Source organism: Molothrus ater, chromosome W (assembly GCF_012460135.2).
Source record: "Molothrus ater isolate BHLD 08-10-18 breed brown headed cowbird chromosome W, BPBGC_Mater_1.1, whole genome shotgun sequence".
Lineage (NCBI taxonomy): Eukaryota > Metazoa > Chordata > Aves > Passeriformes > Icteridae > Molothrus > Molothrus ater.
In genome coordinates this window covers 9281671-9304893 of record NC_050510.2, presented here as the reverse complement: position 1 = coordinate 9304893, position 23223 = coordinate 9281671, and the positions used below count along the sequence as shown (strand labels likewise).

Here is a 23223-nt window from a genome sequence, read left to right as displayed (position 1 = left end):
GGACCAACTCTGCAGACACCAAGGTTAGGGGAGAAGGACGGGGAGGAGGTGCTCAAGGCACCAGAGCTGAGATTGCTCTGCAGCCCATGGTGAAGACCATGGTGAAGCAGCTGTCCCCCTGCAGCCCACGGAGATCCATGGGGATGCAGAAATCCACCCGCAGCCTGTGGAGGACACCCATACTAGAGCAGGTGGATGTCTGAGAGGAGGCTGTGACCCCTGGGGAGAGAGGACCCCATGCTGAAGCAGCCTATCCTTGAAGAACTGCACCCTGTGGAAGTGACCCACAGAGCAGCAGTTTGTAAAAAAACTGTTGCCCATGGGATGGACTCACATTGGAGAAGTTAATGGAGAACTATCTCCAGTGGGAGAGATTCCATGTTGGAGCAGGAGGACTCCTTTCTCTGCGCAGCAGGAGAAACAACACCTGATAAACTGACCGTAACCCCCATTCCCTGTCTCCCTGCACTGCTGAGAGTGGAGGTAGAGCTGGGAAGGGCAGGGGGGAAAGGTGTTTTTTTAAGGTCTTATTTTACTTCTCATTATCCTGCTCTGATTTTGTTAGTAATAAATTCAATTAATATCTTTAAATTGAGCTTTTTTTTGCCAGTGACAGTTTTTGCTGAGTGATCTCTCCTGGTCTCATGAACCCTTTGTTATATTTTTTCTCCTCTGTCCAGTTGTGGAAGGGAGTGATAGGGAGGCTTTGGTGGGTGGCTGGCATCCAGCTGGGGTCAACTCACTACAAAAGGCCAAACAAAACCATTTAGTGTGGGCATCTGGTTTATTTGGCAATTTACTTTTTAGCTTATTTTTTTCCACTTAGAAATTCCTTATACGCTGTAAACGGTTCATTGCAAATCCATGCAGCAGTATGCTATGTTAGTACAGCAGAGAGGGCAGGCAAGAGGAGCAAATGATGCTGTAGGCCAGGTGTATCAGGAGGTCCTTAAGTTTTCTGAAAAAAAAAATCTCCTGATATTTCTTGCTTGCCTGACTTCCCCTTGCTCAGCTGGGACTAACCAGATATTCCCCAGTTCAGTATAGAAGCAACACAGAAAACACAGAAGCCTGGGAGAGATTTTCCTGGTAACCAAAGCAATGTTATCTAACTGTTCATGAAAACTTTCAGCTGAAATATCTCTGTTGCTGAAAGATTGAGGTGTGAGATTGTGTTAGATGTCAAGAAATTGGCTCTCCTCCTGTAGTAGGGACACCCACAGAGCCTACCCACCAAGGACCAGTCTGGTGAGACAGATGTGTTGACCAAAAAGGGCCATGCAGAAAAGAGTGAACTAATGACCTTCTTTGACTTTCTAGGCGACAGCAGAAACTTCCTGGTGGGAACAAGTCTCAGCAGCATGCAGATCATCAGCAAGGTGGCACCAAACACAACAGGGACCACCAGAAGCTCTACCAAGGAGGCCAGGCCCTTCACTCCTCAGGTAGGACAGGCCACCATAGCTGCAGTCAGAACCGGAGATGGCATCACAACCAGAAGCACTTGCCCAATGACAAAGAAACACACAGAAATGCCAAAGAGACAGAGAACTTGAAAATCAAGGACACCGCCATCTGTGCAGTTCACATTCCCTTGGAGATGCACCGAGGCCTGGAGGATATGGAGAAGCAGTCTCAGCAGTACATCCAAGAGTCAGAGACCAAGCAGAAAGACAGTATTCATGAACGCATTAGGGAAAGACCCAAGATCAATTTGCTTCAGTCTTCCAAAGACAGGCTGCGAAGGAGACTAAAAGAAAAGGTATTATTTCTTAGGGAAACATTGAGTTTCCCGTTTTCCAAGTCTGGCTGTTGGCTATTTTCCATACAAAGGGCGGGCTGGGCTCAAGAAAACTTTCCATCAATGCATCTTAATCTCCTAGTGTCAACACTTCTCTCAAAGTGTTTTCATGCTTCTTCAGAAGTCCTTTTATTCACTCAATTAAGTATCTTAGCTTGACTTCTTGGTTGAGGTTGCTACCAGCTTGAGTTCTTCAAAGACTGGGAACTCTTTTCCTGCACACCCTTGGGGAAAGCTGGTTCACACGTGAGCTACAATGTGGGTACACCTCCCAACTGATTCCCTTCCAGTCTGCAGAGCTCATCAACTTTGCAAAGAGGTCTAAAAAAAGGCAATTTGTCTCTCTACAATTACAGAGCTAAATCCCAAGCTTTGACTTTTGAGTGCTGAATAGCTGTAGTCAGCTACTTCAGTATTGATATTCATTTATCTCAGCAATGAATTGAAATGACCCTATCTTTCCCACTTCCTTCCAATAACCTAACAACAACAAAACTATTGTATGCAAGTGACAGAGGAGAAATACTTTTTTGAAACAATGTTCAGCATCAGATTTCTGAAGAATTTGTAGATCTCTTTATTTGCCCCCTGTAAAACTCAGATTCTTTCTCTAGAGATTTTTTTTGTCAGACTAGAAAATTAATCTGTAAGGGTATCTCCAATGACATTTCCAAAATAAGTAGCAAAAATAACCTGAACATATACAACTCCATGGGAGTGCATGTTGGAAATGTATACCTTTGAATGCATGAGCATTTACTATTTATGTATGTGGCATGAGGGGGAGGAAGAGATTTTGTTAGTTATTTTCATGTTCTTTAAAGCAGTATGAATATAGAAGAGACTTTCAGATGATTCATTTTAATGCTCTTCCTGTGAATTTACAGTCTTATAAGAAACACATCACATAAGCACCCAATATTGGGTGGTGAGTGGGTATTGTCAACACAACTGGCCTCCTGATGGGAGTTTTGGACAACTCCAACTGCTGTTTGACATTGGGGTTGTCCAAAAAATTGTTGCAGTTTTGTATTATATAGCATGTTTTAAGAGTTTTTCAAATGCTGGGATCATGTGACATCTTTAATCTCAATTTAAATCATTAAATGTATCACAGAATCACAGAATATGCTGACTTGGAAGGTCCCACAAGGATTGAGTCGAACTCCTGTCCCTGCACAGGACACCCCAAGAGTCACACCATGTGCCTGAGAGTATTGTCCAAATGCTTCTTGAACTCTGTCAGGCTCAGTTCTGTGATCACTTCCCTGGGGAGCTTGTTCCAGTGCCCAACCACCCTCTGGGTGAAGAACCTTTTTCTAATATCCAGCCTAAACCTCCCCTGACACAACTTCAGGCCATTCCCTTGGGTCCTGTCACTGCTCACCACACAGAAGAGGTCAGTGTCTGCCCCTCCTTTTCCCCTCATGAGTATATTAAAAAGTAGACATTTTTGTAGAATTGCTATCTGAGCATTTTGCAAACATTGGTGCACTTTCAAAATAGAGACAAAAAAAAATCAATTATCACCATGTCGCAGACACACAGAGAAATCAGTCCAAGATGTCAAAGGCAGTCAGGGGTAGTCAGACTTTGACATCCTGGATCAGGACCCTTGAGGAAATCTTCTCCCTGAGCTGAGGGGGAAGACTTTGGGATTGAGTGCTGTGGGAAATGGACAAAGAGCATTTCTGGGACAGGATTCATTTACTTGTGGTTTTTAATGCTGAGATTATACCATTGTGTTGCTAAAAGATGCTTTGTTTTTTCTATGTCTGTTTAAATGTTTCTCCAATCCCCTTCCCCCTTTTCTGTTTGTGGAAAGACAAAGGCTGATATGTCTGTTTTTTCCTTGTGTAACAGACGCCTTGTCTTTCCCTTTTCATGGACCAGGACGAAGTCACAGTGGAAATCACCAATCCTGAAAAGAATAAAATGGACAAATTAATTGAAATTCTCAATAGCATGAGGAACAACAGCAGTGACGTTGACTCCAAGCTCACCACATTCATGGACGAGGCCCAGAACTCTACCAGCTCTGAGGAAATGCTGGGGGAGATAGTCAAGACCATCTACCAGAAAGCAGTGATGGACCGCAGCTTTGCTTCCACTGCAGCTAAGCTCTGTGACAAAATGGCCCTCTTCATGGTGGAAGGAACCAAATTCCGGAGTCTGCTTCTCAACATGTTGCAGGTAATGAGATAAAATTTGTTGGTTAGATACCTGCAGCATCACCCTGCCTGGTCCTAGCATGCATTAGGACAGGAGCTGAGCTGCTATCAAATTCCTTTTGAACTCAGTTGATGAGAGGAGAACAGAAGTGTACCTGCAATTTTGTCTGTGCACATCTTTAATGGTTGCCATAGATAACATGGCACTGAGGGCATTGTCAAGTTGCTCTTCATTCCCATTTCATGAGCTGTAAGTGTAATTACAGTGTCTCACTCCAGGGCCTATTGAAGCGATATGTGGAATAAATAGACTCCACAACCTGATGTAGTTATGAAGTGGGTATGTATGTTAGCACCCAGCACAAACGAGATAGCTCTCATGAAAGCTTGTGCCCCCCACATCTTTATTCACAAAGATGTTCCATATGCATTACATTACACAATCTCTTCATGCATATTCAACCCCTGGCCTTGCCTGTCCTCTCCTCACATGGTAATTAGATCCACGCCCTTCTGAGCATGCGTTGTTTGCTGTGGTGGTCGCACAGGGGTATTTGGTGGTCTCTGAGGCCGAAGATTGTGGTCTTCATCATGATTGAACTTTTGAACTTTTCTCCTTTGCACGTGTGCTGTGGTCCCTTGGTGCTTATCTGAGTACGTCTGTCGGTTTTGATCAGCTTGGAGACAGAGGAGCTCCTTTATCTGGGTTTCTGCATTCCCTGGTCTTCTCTTGGTATTGTCCCTTATCGCAAGAAGCTTCAGAAATTTGCATTTTCCTATGCTCTTTGTACCATGGCAGAGGTTTCTTAAGTAAAAGGTAAAAATTCAACACAGAATTCTACAAGATAAAATTTAAATGCTTAATTCATATCGCTAACTTAAGCAAACCCCCCAAAACCTCCATTTCACTATCTGTGAAAGGAGTGTGGGTTGCTTGTGGCAGCATCCCCATGTCATGAAGAGAATTCAGAGGGTCTTACAGTGGAGTGTCTATTTCAGCACTAGAGATACCAAGTTAAGTCATGTTCCCTGAGTAGGTTATTTCTGGCTGAGGGATTCAGTCCTGGTTTCTGATTGCAACATAGACTGAAATAATTTGTGTATTTACTAATTATCCTGGGTAACTTTTTGTTTTGGTTTAGGGCAAATTTGGGAGAAAACCTCTAAAGGGGTTCCTCTAGAAAACAGATTTAAGCGGCCCCTCCCCCAACTGGTTTGGGAAAAGATTTCCTTGGAGAAAAGTGGAAAAAAACCTGTTTATTTCACAGGCAAAGCATTCACCAGCACAAAAAATGAACAATATTAGACAATAAAACCTCTTGCCATTCCAAAAGAGATGACAAACTCAGAAAGTCCCCTCCGTGGGCTCACTCAGTCTGTTATCGGTCCCTCCAGTGCTGGAAATGCCGTGGCCCAGGCCTGGCCTGGTGGGCCACAGGTGCAAGCTGCTGGTGCTCTTCTGGGTGTTCAGTCCAGAGCCGGTTTAAACACTTCCAAGAAAAAGAAAAACCACAGTCCAGGGAACATCTCTGCCTTAGCTAGTTAAAAACTAACTAAAAGCAAAGGAGAGTTCTGTCCTGCTGTCTGTCCGTGCTGCAGACAGCACAATCCAGGAGCAGGAATGTGGACAAGTGAGTGCAGTTTCTGAAAACAAACCGTGCTCTTCTTCTTTCCCCCTCTTTGCTCTCAGAACTAGTCTTAAAGGTGCAAAACTTATTTCTGGGCTAAACAGATGAATGGGGATACAAGCATCATAAAATCAGCCCAGGACATTTGTTTATTGGCGTATGCAGCATTGGTTGACTGCTTACTCCAAAACCATCACTGACAATAAAACTGGAGGGGGATGTCGCTGTCGAGGCGGTCACGACATAAAGCAGAGACTACAAGCAGTCTCAGTTGGCAACACTTTATTATTGAACATGGCTGACTTTTATACACTTTCTAATTGTTTATGCTTCTTCTATCTTTACTATTAGCCACAATAAATCAACATAATACTATTGGTGAGAAGTTATAGTGACTTAACTAACTTTCTAAAAATGCTTCGTCCAGCTGCAAAGTTCTTTTATCTTTCTTCTCTCAGTCTCCTTAGTTACAGCCTTAGAGAGAGCTCCTTATCAGTTTCTTCTTACTTCTCAGCTTCTTCTCGCTCCTTTAGCTAACAGGCCTGCTGTTAGCCTCTTCCACAGGGGGAAAAAAAATAGTGCCTCTGATAACTGGTCCATGAGTTTAGCAGTTGAACTTGATTATCTTGGAGGTCTTTTCCAGGCTAGGTGATTCTATGACAATGGTGGGTGATGGGGAAACAGGGCTGTCCTCAGCTGCCCACAATCTGCTGGGGGAAGCATGCTTTACTATAGTCCCATAGTTTGCTTTCTGGAGCGGGTGTTACATGGGCCTCCATCTTTCTGCCTCGGAAGACAGGACATATAGAGTTGAAACCATGAATTTCTGTCCTTAACTTAATATGTGTTTCCATTTGACTATTGCCTCACACACCCATGCCATCTGTGGGGCATATTGAGCTCTTGTTTCATGTCTGTGATATCCCTTGGATTCTGTGCCTTGCTGCCTGTACCTTAAGTTGGCTTTTGGGCAACAAAGCAGGAAATAAGCAAAATAAAGTAATGAAAATTAATATTTATCATAACCAAAGATAATTCTAGAATGTCACTGGTTGGTTTTGCTTCTCTTGCTGCTCTGGGTGCATATCAAACTCAGCATCTCTCCCTGTGCTTGCTCCTTTTCCTCTATCCCCTGCAAAGCCTTTGGGCAGCACACATATCTGCCCATTGCCTGTACCCAGCCTGGATTTTTTTCCCCAATTGATTTATTTCCAAAGCAATTATACAGCAGGAGGAGAAAAATTGTGGTCTGCATTAGTCTCAGATTTAACAGCAAGGGGCTGGAGGGAGCTCTAAACGCTCCATGCATCTCTTTCTTCCTATGCCAAGTAACTCTTGTGTCTTCTCCCATTTGTCCAAGTGATTATAAGAAATCCAAAATAAAGTCCAGGAGCAATGGTGAAGGAGCAGCAGGGTGTTATCCAAAAATTGAGGACAGTGGGTTATGAAGGACTCTTCAAACTTACTTTCTTCTCTTGACCCAGCATTTCCACCCCTACCACCAGACCCAATAGACTGACTTATACTGAAGCATCATGTACAATAATTAATGGCTTCATATTCAGCTATTCATAGCATGAATGTAGGATAAATAATGGGCCTCATATCTACAGATGTTGGCGATTGAAGAGATGGGGACTCCATGGCTTGCATGCATGAAGCCGATTTATTGATTCCACAAGCTCAGTATATATACCTTTTCAGCTATAGCTGAAAATAGCAGTAATTACAACATTTACATTTCTTAGTAACATTGCTTAATCATAGCTTTGTACAGACTCGCATAGGCATGTGCGGTCTTGCATGGTTTGTTATAAAGCATACTAAGCACACCCAAGCACGCCAATATCTTCTTCAGGGTTCTGCTTGCCAAGGCTTGCGGCCTAACAGAGTTAGCACATCTGTGTTGGTAAGCTGAGCAGTACTCCCCGTCCTGCTTTCTAGCTGTATTCCCATATACAGAGAGTCTCAAAGTGCTTATCAGGAACATGTAGCGGGTCACGATATTATGACAGCATGATGTCCTGTCCTGGTTCCAGCCAGGACAGGGTTAATTTTTGCAGTAGCCAGGAGGAGCATGGCCAGGGCCCTGAGGTTATTCTATACCACCTCATGCCATACACAGGGAGTGGAGGGAGATGGGTCCCTTCCAGTTGGGCTGGTGTCAGAGTGAATGGTCAGGGTAGCGCTGGGTTCAACATGGTGAGCACTTGCGTGTGAAACATTCGCCTATCTTATGCACTCTGTTATTAATATTGTTGTTGTTATAGTTCATTTCTTACTTCATTGCTGTTTGTAATATATTGTTCTTAACTCATGGTCTTTACCTTTTGTGCCTCCAATTCTTCTCTCCAGCTTGCCACATGGAGAGAGAGAGGAGGGAGGGAGTGAGTGGCACTGGTTTGGAGTGTTTCAGTGGGAACACTAAATTGGGGAATATCATTCCTAAACCATGACAGCCTTATTTGGTGCCCAATATGGGGCTTGAAGGGTTGAGGTGACAACAGATTTGCCCAGAGTGGTTTGGAACCAAATTTGATCTAAGCATTTGTTGTATTAGGTACAGAGTCAATGGTCACAAGGTTGCTCGGTCTGTTCACATGGTTGTGGTACCTAACACTGTATATACTCCTGTATATGCAACATTTGGCTCCTCATGATGATCTTTTTCAGAGCAGGGAGAGGGATTGGGATTGCTTTGTTGCTGTACTGTGTGATATCAGCTTATGACATAACATCAAGGGCTGTCGCAGACAACTTTTATAAAAAATCCTTTCCTTGGGATTTTTCCCTCCTGAGAAGCTGAGAGATCTCAGAAACAAAATGTAAACAATGATTGTCTCCTGCTGTGGAATGCGACCAGGTGGATCTGTGATTGGTCTCATGTAGATGTTTGGAATTAATGACCAATCACAGTCAGCTGGCTTGGACTCTCTGTCCGAAACACAAACCTTTGTTATTCATTCCTTTCTATTCTTAGCTTAGCTAGCCTTCTGAGATGAAACTTTTTCTTCCATTCTTTTAGTATAGTTTTAATGTAATATATATCATAAAATAATAAATCAAGCCTTCTGAAACATAGAGTCAACATTCTCATCTCTTCCCTCATCTAAGAACACCTGTGAACACCGTCACAAAGGGCAATGAGTGTTATTTGGGATGTGTATTCATTGTTGCTCTTCTGCCCTCTCCCACACTACCTCTGGGAAATTCATTAATAATTGTACCCAGTCTGCAGGGAGAACAAGGCAGGGTGCTTTTCCCCAGCTTTTCACCCTTTTTTCCTCCTTCAGGCCTGTTACAACAGCTTTTGAGAATTTTGAATTCCCTTTGGATGTTAAGGAAAGCATGTACTTGTTGCTAAGTCTATCAGGTCTCCTTAGTATAGTCAACACCATGTTTAAAGTTATAAAAAAGATTTTTAGGACGGTCATTCAGAGATCTGCAGCAAGGGTGAACAGTTATGACTGGCATGGAATATGGGAGAAAATTGACCAGTTTTTGGAGAAATTCTCTGCTCCAATGGTTTGGAAGTTCACCCTTGAACAACTACAGGACTGATAAAATGACAGAATATTTGCAAAGAAAATGCTGTGGCAGGTCCAGAGAGGTGCAAAGTTCTTGCAATGTGTTTAACCCAGGCTACTATTTACTGGACAAGGTTTGACATTAAACTGCACCCTCAGGGGGAGGAGGAGGAGGAAAGCAGACCAACTGGCACAGTGGCCACTCAAACTGCAGCTGAACCAGAGGAACAACTTGTGTCAGTAGCAGTTGCCTCCATACAGAAGAAGAAATCCAAGACCAAATCCATTTTCTTAGTGAGAGGTGAAGAGGAAGTAGACCCACAATTGGAAATTAGAGGGGAGTGAAGCCAAGCAGCTGGATCCCTGTCCTGATATGTGAGCATTGGGAAGAGGACAGAAGCTCTCAGCCTCTGAAGGTGATTCCTGTCAAGCATGAGGGAAAGGTATCCTTTCAAGGATGAGCTACCAGTGTATCCAGGCAAGTGGAACACCATGCAGAAAGGTATCCAGCACCCGAGAGAATTAGCTGTGCTGGAGGTACTCTATGAAGATTCAAATCATGAGCAGTCCTCTTGTTGCCAGAATGATTTTTGCTTTTTTATATTCTCTATATTCTTTACACATATATTCTAGCTCTATTGTTGTATAGTTATATAGTTCCTAGCTAGCCCCAGTACTTTTCCCTATCTTGATAGGCAGAAACACAAAACACATTCCAGACTCCAAGTGGAGGGCCCAAGGCCCCAATCCTACCTTGGTTCTTCCTGGAACCAAGTTTAAACCCAGCTCTTCAAGACACATTTTCATAAACAAAGTTTAGTTTCTGTCTGAGGGGGGAGGATTTAAAAAGGGGTTGAACCAGGAGGAATTACCTCACCACTTATAAAACTGTATTCACCCTGTGCAGGGATAGGCATTTAGGCATTTTCCATATCTGCCCCTTGGACGCCTCCAATAAAGACCAGCCTTTATATTACCTCCTATGCTGGTTCTTGGCTTCTTTTCTGTCTCTGTCAAGGCTGGGATTGAAGCACTCGAGACAGTATATCATGTTCAGACTCAAATGTTTATTATTTCTTATCTATATTACAGTCTTACAAGTCGTGAGTTCTACAGCATTCTACTAACAAGCTACAAAATGGCTAACTATCTTTCTCTACAAGGTCTTTTAAAGCTAAACTATCCAATTAAGAAATGACACCTATGTTATTTCCCTTTTAACCCAATAACTGATCCCTCGTGTCCCACAATGAGGATTTTTCTGTCCAATTACAAAACACCACCCAAACCCATGAAGAAGAAGGTGAAGAAGAAGGACCAGCCACCACCCTAAAACCTCCATCTTGCCCCATATATATTGCTATATTCTAAAACCTTAAACTCTATGTTTTTCACCCTGTGATATTACACACTCCTATTCAAACTACACACCCACAACCCCAGTGCTATCAATCAATTTTGGAAGCCTCCCCATGGCCTCAGGTCAAATGTAGTATTGTCTTGTGGGTCTGTGCCTTTCAGCAAAGAAAGTTTAAAATTCTCAGCATCCAGGGTTCCAACACTCCTATACTAATATTATCTCGAAAGTGTGTTGTTTCATTTCTAGGTTCTTTGAGGCATCACTCTATAGATCCAGATGAAGTCCGGTGCACGCAATCCATGTGGAGGAAGCTTGCATGGAGCATTCCATTGCCATATGCCAATTCATTGGCATTGATGTCTATGAAAAAAGGAGAACGGCGCTTCAGGTGACTACCCAACTCCAGCTATAGGAAGGGCATCCTACCAACTAGCATCTTGGCTGTGGAAAGACTGTCCAAGGACCACCAGCAATTTAAAGAGGACCTCAAGCAATTTAAATAGCAAATGCCCCATGCCCTGCCACTACGCACCAAGAAATAAGTGCCTCCCTGCTCAAGGGAGAGAGTCCACACCATGAGGTACCCTGCAGTTTTACCTACATGATGATGGAGAAGATATGAAATGGGATGGAAAACTCATATTTGCCCTAGCAGAACAGAGATGTGATTGAAAGGGAAAACAACCTCTCAAGGATAAATGTTGCTCCAGTTTCCTTTGGGCAAGTCCTCAGACAGAAGGGCTGATGTTACTTCTGATCCTCTTGAAGGGACCTCCAGTTCATATTTTAAAAAAGTGAGCAATGAGTACTATGACCAGAACTAGTGGGACCCTGCCTCTGGACAGGTGGAGGAAAGGGACAATCGGATCTATTGGACTGTGTGGATCTGATGGCCTGGCACATCAGACCCACAAGAGTATAAGGCCTCAATTGACACCAGCACACAATGTACCCTGATGCCATCAAGATATGTAGGGGCAGAATCTCGCTCTATTTCTGGGATGACAGAGGGATCCCAACAACTGACTGTACTGGAAGCTGAAGAGAGCCTGACTGGGAATGAGTTGTAAAAATACCCCATTGTGACTTGCCCAGAGGCCCTGTTCTTCCTTGGCATAGATCGCCTCAGGAGAGGATATTTCAAGGACCCCAAAGGGCATCGTTGGGCTTTTGGGACAGCTGCTGTGGAGACAAAGGAAATTAGACAGCTTTTTTTTGGAGACCTTTCCTGATCCCTCAGAGGACCCTTCTGCTGTGGGACTGCTGAGTCTCGAAGAACAACAGGTACTGATTACTACCACAACAGTGCACCATCAGCAATACCCCACTAATCAGGACTCCATGATGTCCATCTGTCTTGGTTTGAAAGACAGGTGTCTGCCAAGGGAGGCAGGAACCTCCCCTGAAATGGAGAATATGACCCCCTTCCCTCCAAATTATTATAACTTTGAAATTAAGGGGCTTTCAGGCAAAGATATGGGAAAAGGAATAACAATTTTTTACTAGTATGTATATGGATAACAAGACAAACAAACAACAACAATGGCAGCAACAACAAACAAAACCAGAAACCCAGTTGCAGCCTTCTCTCGGCTGCAGGCACTTTCCCCTTTCATTTAGTTATGGTCACAGCTGGCAGGTGGCTCTTGGCTGGGCAGGGCAGGTGCGATGATTCTCCTGTAGCTGCAGGGGGAGCTGTGGCACAAGTTCGGCCATCTCTCTCACATGGTAATGGCAGACGCAGCTGGTGGAAAGGATGGAAAAGAGGCTTACTTTACAAACCCCCAGGGACAGACGATCCCAGTGCCACTCCGAATAGCAAAAGGAGCTGTAGTAGGAACCTCAGAAGGAGCAAGCTGGAACTGTAGGAACGAGCAAAATCACAGAGTGGTAGACAAGATTTATCAGAAACTGCATCTGTAGCTGGAACCGCAGGACATCCCGGTAGGCAGCGGGTGTGGGGCTACAGTGTAGCAAAAACCTTGAGCAGTGGCAAAGAAATGGCGGGGGCCGGGCAGTGGCAGCCTGGCTCCCGAACACAGCTGGGAGAGGCTCCCTTGGAGGGAAAAAGGGCTCGGGGTCCCAGGGTTTCCACTGATGCACTCAAGCAGATGGTGAAAGTCCTTTTTTTAGTGAGGTAGGGTGTTAATAAGGTTCCAGTACAACGGCCGCTCCCACAAGCAGTGCTTCACTCACAGTAGAAGAAAGCAGCAGAAGACAAAACCCAGCAGTGGTGGCAAAATCTCCCCACAACGATGGCAGCCTGTTTCCCCTCTGAATGCCGAGAGAGAAAGCGAGCTAGGAGCTGCGCCCAGCCCCCTTTTCCCCAGCCCAAATCTCGAGGTATCTTTGCCCCTCCTAGAGAAATCCTCCAGCTAAGAGAGTAGCCAGCTGCACCCTTTCCCTGAGCTGTGGCAACTTCTTTTGTCTCTGTTAAGTACCCGGTCATTATTGTCTCTTAGCAACATATGGGAGAAAATTCCCTGAGAGAAAGAAACAAAAGGAAAAATCTTAAACCCTGTTATAGGTAGATAATAAGATGATTAGCAATTAAGGGATGAATATTGTGTGAATATTAAGAAAAGCTTTAGTTATGTATAGCTATGTTATTGTAGTTTAGATGTCCTCTGTTCGCCCCATAATTCCTTTTCCCCCTCTCTCTGTATTGTTGCCATCAGACAGTCTGGGTTGTCTAGGACTGATAGAAAGAATGCGTGCAAAATGTACCCCTTCCATGGGGCAGTTGGGAATGGAAAAGCTTGTTGCTAGGGGGGTGCGGCATGGCAAAACCTGATCTCCAATCAAGTTACAAGAAAGAAGTTTCCACCAATAAAAGGCAAAGAAGAGCTGACTGACAGACTTTGGGAGGGGCCAGGGTTAGCTGATGCAACCCCCCCCCCCCCCCCCCCCCCCCCCCAGGGGTATAAAAGACTGAGCATCCATCTTGAAGATGAACTGGCCATGTGGTAGCTATGAGGGCAGTTCCCAGCACTGCAAATTTTTCCTTATGTAGTCCTTTTGTTGTATTTTGTTAAGGTTTAATAAACCTTTTTAAATTTTCAAAGTGAGCAGTTGTCTCTCACAACCCCAACACTATCCATTTAAATGATCTGTGAACTGGAGAGCCAGAGAGTGGTCAGCAAGACTCCCTCACCCTTTCATAGTCCTATATGGCCTGTGCATAAGTCCAGTGGAGTGTGGAGACTGACAGTGGACTATTGTGGCCTGAACAGTCAGGCCACCACTGAATGCTGCTGTGCCAGACATGCTGGAACTCAAGAATGAACTGGAGTCCAAGGCAGCAAAGAGGTGCCACCATTTACATTGCTAATGCATTTTTCTCCATTCCTGTAGCAGCAGAGTGCAGGCCACAGTTTGCTTTCACCTGGAGGGGCATCCAGTACACATGGAATCACCTGCCCCTGTGATTTGCCATGAACTGATGCAGACTGCACTGGAAAAGGGTGAAGCTCCAGAACACTTGCAATACATTGATGACATCATCATATGGGGCAGCACAGCAGAGGAAGTTTTGGAGAAAGCAGAGAAGATAATCCCGATCCTCCTAAAGGCCGGTTTTGCCATAAAGCAAAGTAAGGTCAAGGGACTTGCCCTGGAAATTTGGTTTTTAGGAGTAATATGGCAAGATGGATGGCATCAGATTCCAATGGATATGTTCAACAAAATAGCAGTTATGTCACCACCAACCAGCAAGAAGGAAACACAGGGGTTCCTAGGCGCTAGGAGTTTTGGGAGAATGTATGTTCCAGATTACACCCAGATTGTAAGGCCTCTATCATGTGCCCCAGAAGAAGAATGATTTCGAGTGGGGTCCTGAACAACAACAAGCTTTTGAACAATATTAAAAGAAGATTGTTCATGCAGTAGCCCTGGGGCCAGTCACGACAGGACAAGATGTGAAAAATGTGCTCTACATAGCAGCCAGGGATAATGGTCCTTCCCGGAGTCTCTGGCAAAACGTACTCAGGGAGACTCAAGGATGACCCCTGGGGTTCTGGAGTCAGGGATACAAAGGATCTGAGGCCTGGTACACCCTATATTGGTTTGGCATGGCCTGGTTTTTGGTAGCAGGGAGGCTACAAGAAACTGCTGGAAGCTTCCCACCATGTCCAGCAATGCCAGTCCTTGATAGCTCAGAAGATGGACATGCTGCTGGCCAAAACTGGGCTGTCGTGAACGGCAGAAGAAATGCTTCACACAATATGCGTGAATTGCAAATCTCGAAGTTTATTGAAACCCCACACATATTTATATTGGTGTTAATGAAGCTTATACATATTGCAAAAGCTGAGCTCATTATTGGTTAAAGCACACTTAGATCAACCACACCTACTTCTATCTTCTAACAATTATTTTGCTTCTATGTTTGCATTCTTCTAACTTTTCTACCTAAGATAACTACATTTTCTGGCAAGCGATTTTCTCCCCCGTCTTCCTGTTTCAGAGAAGGTCACTGTGACCTTTGTCAGTGATTGGACACTGGTTGCTCAGTTCCCAGCTTGTTTCCCCTATCCTTATCCATCGGTATCACATCGAAATGTCCTTTCTCAGCTAACCAATTATCCAAAAAGCTCTCTACATCTCCCCTGTTTTTCTGTTGAACAAGCATGGTTTGATTAAATGCGGTAGTTATCATCTTTCACACCATATTCTGTAAGCATATACAAAAACAAGGCAAAATTAATACTAACAGCAAAGCTACAATAGCTACTACAATGCTAATCTTAACAATAGAACGTAACCACGATCTTAAGTTTAAAGATTTGAGCCATCCATCAATACCAAGGCCTGATTCCACCTGTAAGTTCCCAGTTAACCTCCGTAACTCAGAGAGCTGTGAGTGTACAGATTGTGCATGATCAGAGAGATTCATGCAACACACGCCCTCAAATTCATCACAACCATGGCCTTGTGCAAGTAAGAGAAAATCAATTGCAGCTCTATTTTGAAGCGTCGCATGGCGAATAGAATCTACATCAAGCAAAAGACTGGAAATTGCTAAAAAAGTTGCATTTGTTTGTTTAGCAAGCCAACACCCTAACTTATTTAAAATAGCATGAGCACCTGCTGCTGATACCCTTGGAGTTAAGAAAGATGCTGCAACTATGGCCGCTGGGGACCAAAACTTTACATCGTCCCGGCAGTCAGCTGCAAATGCATGAGCCATTCGTTTGCCTCTACGATGGCGGTGGCTCATGTTTAGTATCATGGACATGTTGGGTGTAAGTAGAGACAGCCGTCCAAGTGTACATGATCCCCCGTGCAGCATTGATGGGATACCGGCCCAAGCACGGTCTCCACATATTAGGACATATCCTGCTGGCAACTGAATAGGGTCATTTGATGAGACTGACACTCTCTTCGTTGTATAATTGCACCAGGCCGATGCATTCCGGTAGACAGCCATGCTAGAAGTTACAACATTAGAGTGGTTCTTGACTGACAGCAGGCTTCTATGGTTAAAATGAATGCATGCATCTGCCATCACTGACCTTAACAACTCTAACTCTTGGGGTTCCTGTGGTGCTAGAGGAAAGCGGGAAATCCATTGATCCCAATTGTCCACACTCATCCTAGCATTGCTGACCTTACAAGTTGGCACATGTAAAGGGCACGGCCAGGGATCTGCTGGTAATCCAACCAAACAAGTTGTGAAAGGATTGCCAGGAGAGGACAGTGACAGGCAAATAGTCTCTTGTTTGGTTAAGTTTGCCAGGGTGACCCATATGTTAGTTTTGGGCTGAGGTGGGGCCCATGCCTGATGGTCTACACTGTCCCCAAAAGAAGCAAAAATTAATAAAGCAACAACATAAAGTTTCCATCCCACCTTGATTTTCTCAGGCACCCTTTTGGGCCACTCGGCCATCATGCCTGTCACAAACTCTTAAGAACGTCTCTTTCTCCTTAGCTTCAGCCCCTTTAAGTTTTTCAGACAATCCTCCCACACTTGGTTGGGATCCTGACCCACCAAAATAGGACCTATCACGTTCGCCTGTGCCAGAGGAATATTTCTACCACACAAGTGGAAAAAATATACTGTAGCCAAAATACCACTTTTGAAATGAACAAATAGTTTAGATGCCTGATCTGTGTGAAGCCTTTGTTTCAGTGAAGCCTGATGTATCAACAAAGTCCTTCAGCATCTTGGTTAGACACAGGAAACAGAAAAAAATGACTCAGAACTAACTCACCTATAAAATATTAAGAAATACAAATCAGATGACGTGTTTTAGATCAGATGTTTGAGACAAATAAGCAGTGTAGAACAACTCATGTGCTTGTGAATCCCCTTATGCAAAGCCAGTGAAGAACTTAACACATGAGAGACAAGCTACAGCTCACACTGGTTATTTTCAGAGGGAAAAAAATATAAGACGTGATGGAGAAGTTACAAGTTGAGTCAGGTGCTTAGAGTATTGCGGGTTTGCTTTAAATTGAACAGGTACAAGAAATATGTTTCTAAGTGCAAAGGGACGTTAATGCTGTGGTATGATTTTTAAACCCATATTCTCTTTCAGATTAAAATGTAAATTAAATGAGAGAATATTTTAAATGACATATTGTGTTCTCACTTGGACAAAGAAAAGGGATAACAACTAAGTACAAAATACTCTTTGGTCGATGTTACAGGAAAAGCTAAGCAACAGTTTTCTTGTAAACTGAAATCATTATTCAAACAATAGAATGAATGTTTTCTAGGCCTCAAACATCAGTGTTTATGTTTTATGTTTTAAAAGCCAATTGATGCTTGAACAGTAGGGATGAATATATTCTTTTTGGTAATTGTTTATCAGAATTGTCCACAATAATAATAATAATAATAATAATAATAATAATAATAATAATAATATTATGGTTGGAAGTCTATTATATATTTTAGTATCTGTTTTGAGTGGGAGTTTTGTTGTTTTTGTTGTTTGGAGGGAGTTTTTTTTTTGTTTTTTTTTCTTGTGCAAACTAACATTCAGGTTAAATCATAATTCTAAATGTCACATGACATCCAGTCCAGTTTTCTAAACATATAAATATGTACAATGAGTAACAGTTGTTTGGATTTTCTTCCTGCATCTGTGTAAGCAGTTATAGCATCCGATAAGGGCTTTAGTGATCTTTTTGGGCATTGAATCCAACCCCACTGTCCTATCACGACCTTTTTTGAGCAAATCAGCTAAAATTTCAATTTTCTGAAAAAGGGTTTTATGTTGTTGAAGTGGAGGAGATATCCATTCCAAGGCCCATGTCTCCCCCGTTTTTCTGTTATGCTGAGTAAGTGCACCCAGTAAAAATTTTTGTCCACACCAAACTGTCAGCTATATAGGAAGATCAAGATCACGTCTCCGAACACTGCCTTGTGTAACACAGTCCAATATCTGCTGCAGTGTCTCAGGGATGAAGAGCAATAGTAAAGAAGTAGTCCTTCAGATCAATAATCAAAAGTGGCCAGTCCCTTGGCAACATAGCCAGGTTAGGTAAAACAAATAATCCCATCATTGTAGCTGAGGAACGTCCTAAAAGCAAAGCTCCCATAGGTAATCCATCAATAATGAGCGGTCCTTTTACCCCAGTTGGAACCTTTTCCGGGTGAATAGACAGCAGGGTTACTGGCCGCTGCTGCTTGTGTCCGGGCGCGGCGGCTGGTGGCCAGGAAGCAGAACCGCGCCGGGCAGCCGCGGGGCGGGCGGACTCACCGGAGCCCGCTCCCCACGGGGGGTGGGAGGCCCGTCCTGCCGCCCCCCCCTCGGCTCGGGGGTCGGGGCGGCTGCGGAGCGGAGCGGGACGGGAGGCGGCCGCGCTGCAGCTGTTAAGTCGCCCAGGGCCGGGGCCGGCACGAGCCTCTCCGGCGGGGCGGCTGCGGACCCGGAGCGGGGGGAGGCGGAGGCGGTGTAGGGCTTAACACCGGGACAGGCGGCGCGGACGGCACTGCTGGAGTACGCGCGGCGGGGGGGCTGCTGCTCGAAGCAGGAGCTGACAGCTTCAGGGAGCTGCTGTCTGGAGCGGGAACTCGTGTCGGCAGGGAGCCGCCGCTTAACGTAGATGCCGGTGCCGGCAGGGGACCGCCGTATGGGGCAGGAACCGCAGTCGGCGAGGGGGTGCCACTTAGAACAGGCGCTGATGTCGGCGGGGCCGTGTTGCTTAGAGCAGGCGCCGATGGGGGTGGGGAACTGCCGTTCAGAGCAGGAGCTAGTGTCGGCGGGGACCCAAACCAGTCTCTGTAACTCCTGTTTCTTTCACGGGCTACGCTAGTCTGCTGGGCAGCTCTTTCCTTTGCCTGGTATTTCAAGAATTCAGCATGCACGACTCGCCATAAATTTCCCAACTTTCTCGTGGCTTTATCAGCATCTATGACCGCCTGCCACAACTAATCCCCAAATATACGGCAGTCTGATAACCTATGCACTGTGCAAGGAGTCCGAAAAAGTCTTTGAGCATACGCATGAGCTAACAACCCATGAAGCTCTTTCTGCAAAAACCTGTAACCTTATGCTTATATAATAAGCTAGGAAATAAATTATATGCTGCTTGCCTGTCTTTATCCGTGTTGAACGATAATAGCGCGCTTCTTGCAGCCCTTTTCCAGCTTCGGCAGCACGTGTCAGCCGGGCTCTGCTATCAGGTCACCCGGAGCCGGCACCGTCCCTTTTTCAGCGGTGCTTATTGCCGTCCTCGGCTGCGATACTGGGCCAATGAGAGAGGTTGGTAATGCCTCTGTGATGACATGTTTAAGAAGAAAATCAAAGTCATGGAGTTTTTGCTTGTAGCCAGAGAAGAGGAGGTGAGAACATGTGAGGGAAAACAACATGACACCAAGGTCAGTGGAGAAGGAGGGGGAGGAGGTGTTCCAGGCACAAGAGCCAAGACTCCTCTGCAGACCATGGTGAAGACCATAGTGAAGCAGGCTGTCCCACTACAGCCCATGGGTCTGATGCCTTGGAGTGGCTACCTAGAACAAAAGCTAGACAAGATTAAGAGAATAAAAGTGGGTATTTATTAAAGGCCTTCAATAGGTATACCTTGGGCAGTCAGAAGCCTCAGAGGCTAAGTCCAAGATGGACGATGGTTGTGAGTTTTTCAAACAATTATAAGTTTGGTCCATTTACATATCGGGGTTGATCCTCCAATTACAGCTTCAGGTAATGAAGTCATATACCCCCAGTTTGCTCCCCCCCAACTCACTTTTGTTTATACTTTTTGGTGCCTGAGGCAGTAAGGTGTCCTTGAGTTTCAGGCCTAGAGAAGAATTGTTTAGTCTGAATAAAACAGGAGAACAGTAGCTGACAGGCTATGGAGTTTAATAGTTATACACTAAAGCAGTACAGGATCTGAGAAATATAAAAGCTAAATCCTAAGGCATCAGTACCACTGTGATTTCTGTGCAGAGAACCACCCGCAGTCCGTGGGGGAGGGTGCCCATGCTGGAGCAGGTGGATGCCTGGAGGAGGCTGTGATCCAGTGGAAGACTCAGTGGAGAGAGAGGGCCTCTGCTCCAGGCTGTAGCAGCCTGTCCTTGGAGGACTGCATCCCGTGGAAAGAGAGACCCGCATCACAGCAGTTTTGGAAGGACTGTTTGCCCATGGGGGGAGTTCACATTGCAGCAAGTGCGGTATGGCTGCTGCTTGTGAGAGTGGAGCCACACTGGAGGAGTACACGGAGAACTGTCTCCTGTGGGAAGGACCCCACGGCCTCACAGGGGATGGACTCCTCTCCCAGAGCAGCAGAAGAAAGCCTTTGTGATGAACTGACCGAAACCCCCACGCCCTGTCTCCCTGTGCTGTCGGTGGGAAGGAGGGAAGGGCTGGGGGGAAAGGTGTTTTAAAGGCTTATTTTGCTTCTCATTATTCTCCTCTGATTCTGTTAGTAATAAATTCACTTTGCAACTAAAGCTGAGACTGTTTTTGCCCTTGAAGTGTTTTTCTCCTGGTCCTTATCTCACTCATGACCCTTGATTAATTTTTTTCCCTCTCTGCTGTCCAGCTGTAGCAGGAGAAGGTGAGCAAGTGACTCCCATGGGTACCTGGCATTGGACCGGTGTCAAACCACTACACACCCCAATTTAAAAGGAGATACTGGCAGTTTATGAAGGGATCTGAGGTGCTTCACAAGTGATTGACTCTGAAGCACTGCTCCTGGCACCCTGACTGCCAGTGCTGGGCTGCATGTTCAAAGGGAAAGTCCCTTCTACACATCACACTGCTGATGCCACATGGATTAAATGGGTCACACTGATCACACAGGGAGCTCGAATAGGAAACCCCAATTGCCCAGGGATCTTGGAAGTCATCACAAACTTTCTCAAAGGAGAAAATTTTGGACTATCATTAGAGGAGAAGGAGGAGAAGGTAACATATGCTGAGGAGGCCCCTCCATATGATCAGCTACCAGAAAATGAAAAGTGATACACTCTCTTTACTGATGGTTCCTGCAGTATTATAGGACTACATCAAGAATGGAAAGCTGCCATATGAAGTCCTATGCAGTGAGTCGCAGAAGCTATTGAGGGAACAGGTAGATCAAGTCGTTGCAGATCTGAAAGCTGTCCAGCAGCCTTTAGCTATAGCTGAACGAGAGAAATGGCCAGTGCTCTACCTGTACATTGACTTGTGGATGGTGGCAAATGCTCTATAGGGGTGGCTGGACTGATGGAAAAAGACCAATTAGCAGTGCAGAGGTAAACCCATCTGGGCTGATGAATTGTGGCGAGATATCACTACCTGGGTAGAGAAGTTGACTGTGCAAGTATGTCATATAAATCCACATGTACCCAACAGTCGGGCTACTGAAAAACATCACAACAACAGACAGGGGGATTGGGCTGCCAAGATTAAAGTGTCCCAGAAGCATCTGGACTGTCAACACAAGGGTGATTTTTTTTCTGGCTTGGTGGGATCATGATGCCTCAGGTCATCGGGGAAGAAATGCAACATGCGATCGAGGGGTGGACTTAACCCTGGACACTATCTCCCAGGTTATCCATAACTGTGAAACGTACTGCGATCAAGAAGGCCAAGCAGGTAAAGCCTCTGTGGTATGGGGTATGATGGTTAAAATATAAATAGGGGGAGGCCTGGCAGATTGACTACATCACACTCCTGCAAACCCACCGAGGCAAGTGTTATGTGCTTACAATGGAAGAAGCAACTTCTGGATGGCTGGAGACATACCCTGTGCCTCACGCCTCTACCTGGAACACCATCTTGGGCCTTGAGAAGTAAGTCCTGTGGAGACATGGCACCCCAGAAAGAACTGAGTTGGACAATGGTACTCATTTAAAAAATAGTCTCATAGACACCTGGGCCAGAGAGCACAGTGTTGAATGGGTCTATCATATTCCCTGTTGTGTACCAGCCTCTGGGAAAATTGAATGGTATAATGGACTATTAAAAAACCACACTGAGAGCAATGAGTGGTGAGACCTTAAATTATTGGAATCTATATTTACCAAATGCCACCTGGTTAGTTAGCACTAGAGGTTCTACCAATCAAGCTGTCCCTGCCCAATCAAAACCTCCATGTACCATAGAAGGGAATAAAGTCCCCATGGTGCATATGAGGAATGTGTTAGGGAAGACAGTTTGGATTAGTCCTGCCTCAAGCAAAAGCAAACCTATCCATGGGATTGTTTTTGCTGAAGGACCTGGGTGCACTTTGTGAGTAATGCAGAGGGACAGGGAAACACCATGTGTACCTCAGGGGGATTTGATTTTTTGGTGAGAACAGTCCATAATGTTGAATTGTATATGTCTTGGGTACAGAGACAAGGGGTGTAGTTTTCAGTGCTGTCTTTTCAAATATCATTCACTGTGGATGTGACAGTTTAATCAGAGAGAGAAACAGATAACTTTCCCAGGCATCATCCTAGGGAAGTTGTGAGAACACTCAGAGAAAGAATTAAACCAATTCTTATCTTAATCTCTGCACCTGGTGTTTGTGAACATGTGGAATGTTTGTACGTGATGTTTATGGAAAGATATTTTACCAGAAGGTGTTCCTAATTAACCAATGGTGTGAGGGTTGTTGTTGAGAACCAATCAGGTTCTGGGTGAACGCCTGTCTATAAAATATGTGAAGTTACTAATAAAGCTCGCTTTATGCCTTCTGAGCATGGAGTCAATGTCACCTTTCTTCAGCCATTCCTAACTCAATGGCAACAATTCACGTCACAGCCATGGGTGTGGTTTCGGCAGGGAAAAAGTCATAGCACAAATGGAAAGGGGTCCATTTTCTCTGGCTTGCTGAAATGAAGGGATCAGCAGACCCTAGCACTGCACAACCTGTGGATTCTTTCCCATTTCCAAGATGCTTCTGAAGGACAAGTGAGCTGAGGAGAGGCAGCATGGCCATTCCCAAGCCAAATGGTGCTGAAGTTACAGCTCTGGAACTGCAGCTGGGGCCACAGGTTTTGGTGCCTGGATAGTCCATTTTCTTCCCCCCCACCCCTGCTCACTGCCCAATTGGAGCAGTGTCCTGAGAAAGCAGTACAGAGACTGAGTCCAGCAGGTGTCAGGAGGAGGCAGCATGTGGCAGGACTGACCTTACAGACCCACACACTGCTGCAGTCATAGAGAAGGAGCAGGGAAACTGACACCAGAGGTCCAGAGCTGCCCCAGACAATGTCAGCACCTCTCATCTGCCACCAGAACTGCTTCTTAAGCTCCTACCTGCACAGGGGTTTTTTGTCCAGAGGGAAGGTTGAGCCAAAAGGGACTTCTCTGCCATA

The 23223-nt window shown here is 45.0% G+C and overlaps 1 protein-coding gene across 5 annotated transcripts in view; it reads left to right on the top strand.

The window, feature by feature from the left end:
• Positions 1–23223, top strand: part of LOC118701491 (CBP80/20-dependent translation initiation factor-like) — a 442809-nt gene that overhangs the window by 318619 nt on the left and 100967 nt on the right. For 3 of the 5 annotated variants that reach the window (XM_036406131.2, XM_036406129.2, XM_036406132.1), the window contains 2 exons: positions 1321–1762; positions 3665–3994. In XM_036406131.2, coding sequence (XP_036262024.1) covers positions 1321–1762; positions 3665–3994 — 772 coding nt within the window. Of the gene's footprint in view, positions 1–1320; positions 1763–3664; positions 3995–19885; positions 22606–23223 lie in introns of those variants that run through there. The other 2 variants (XM_036406133.1, XM_036406130.2) reach the window with 2 other exon arrangements.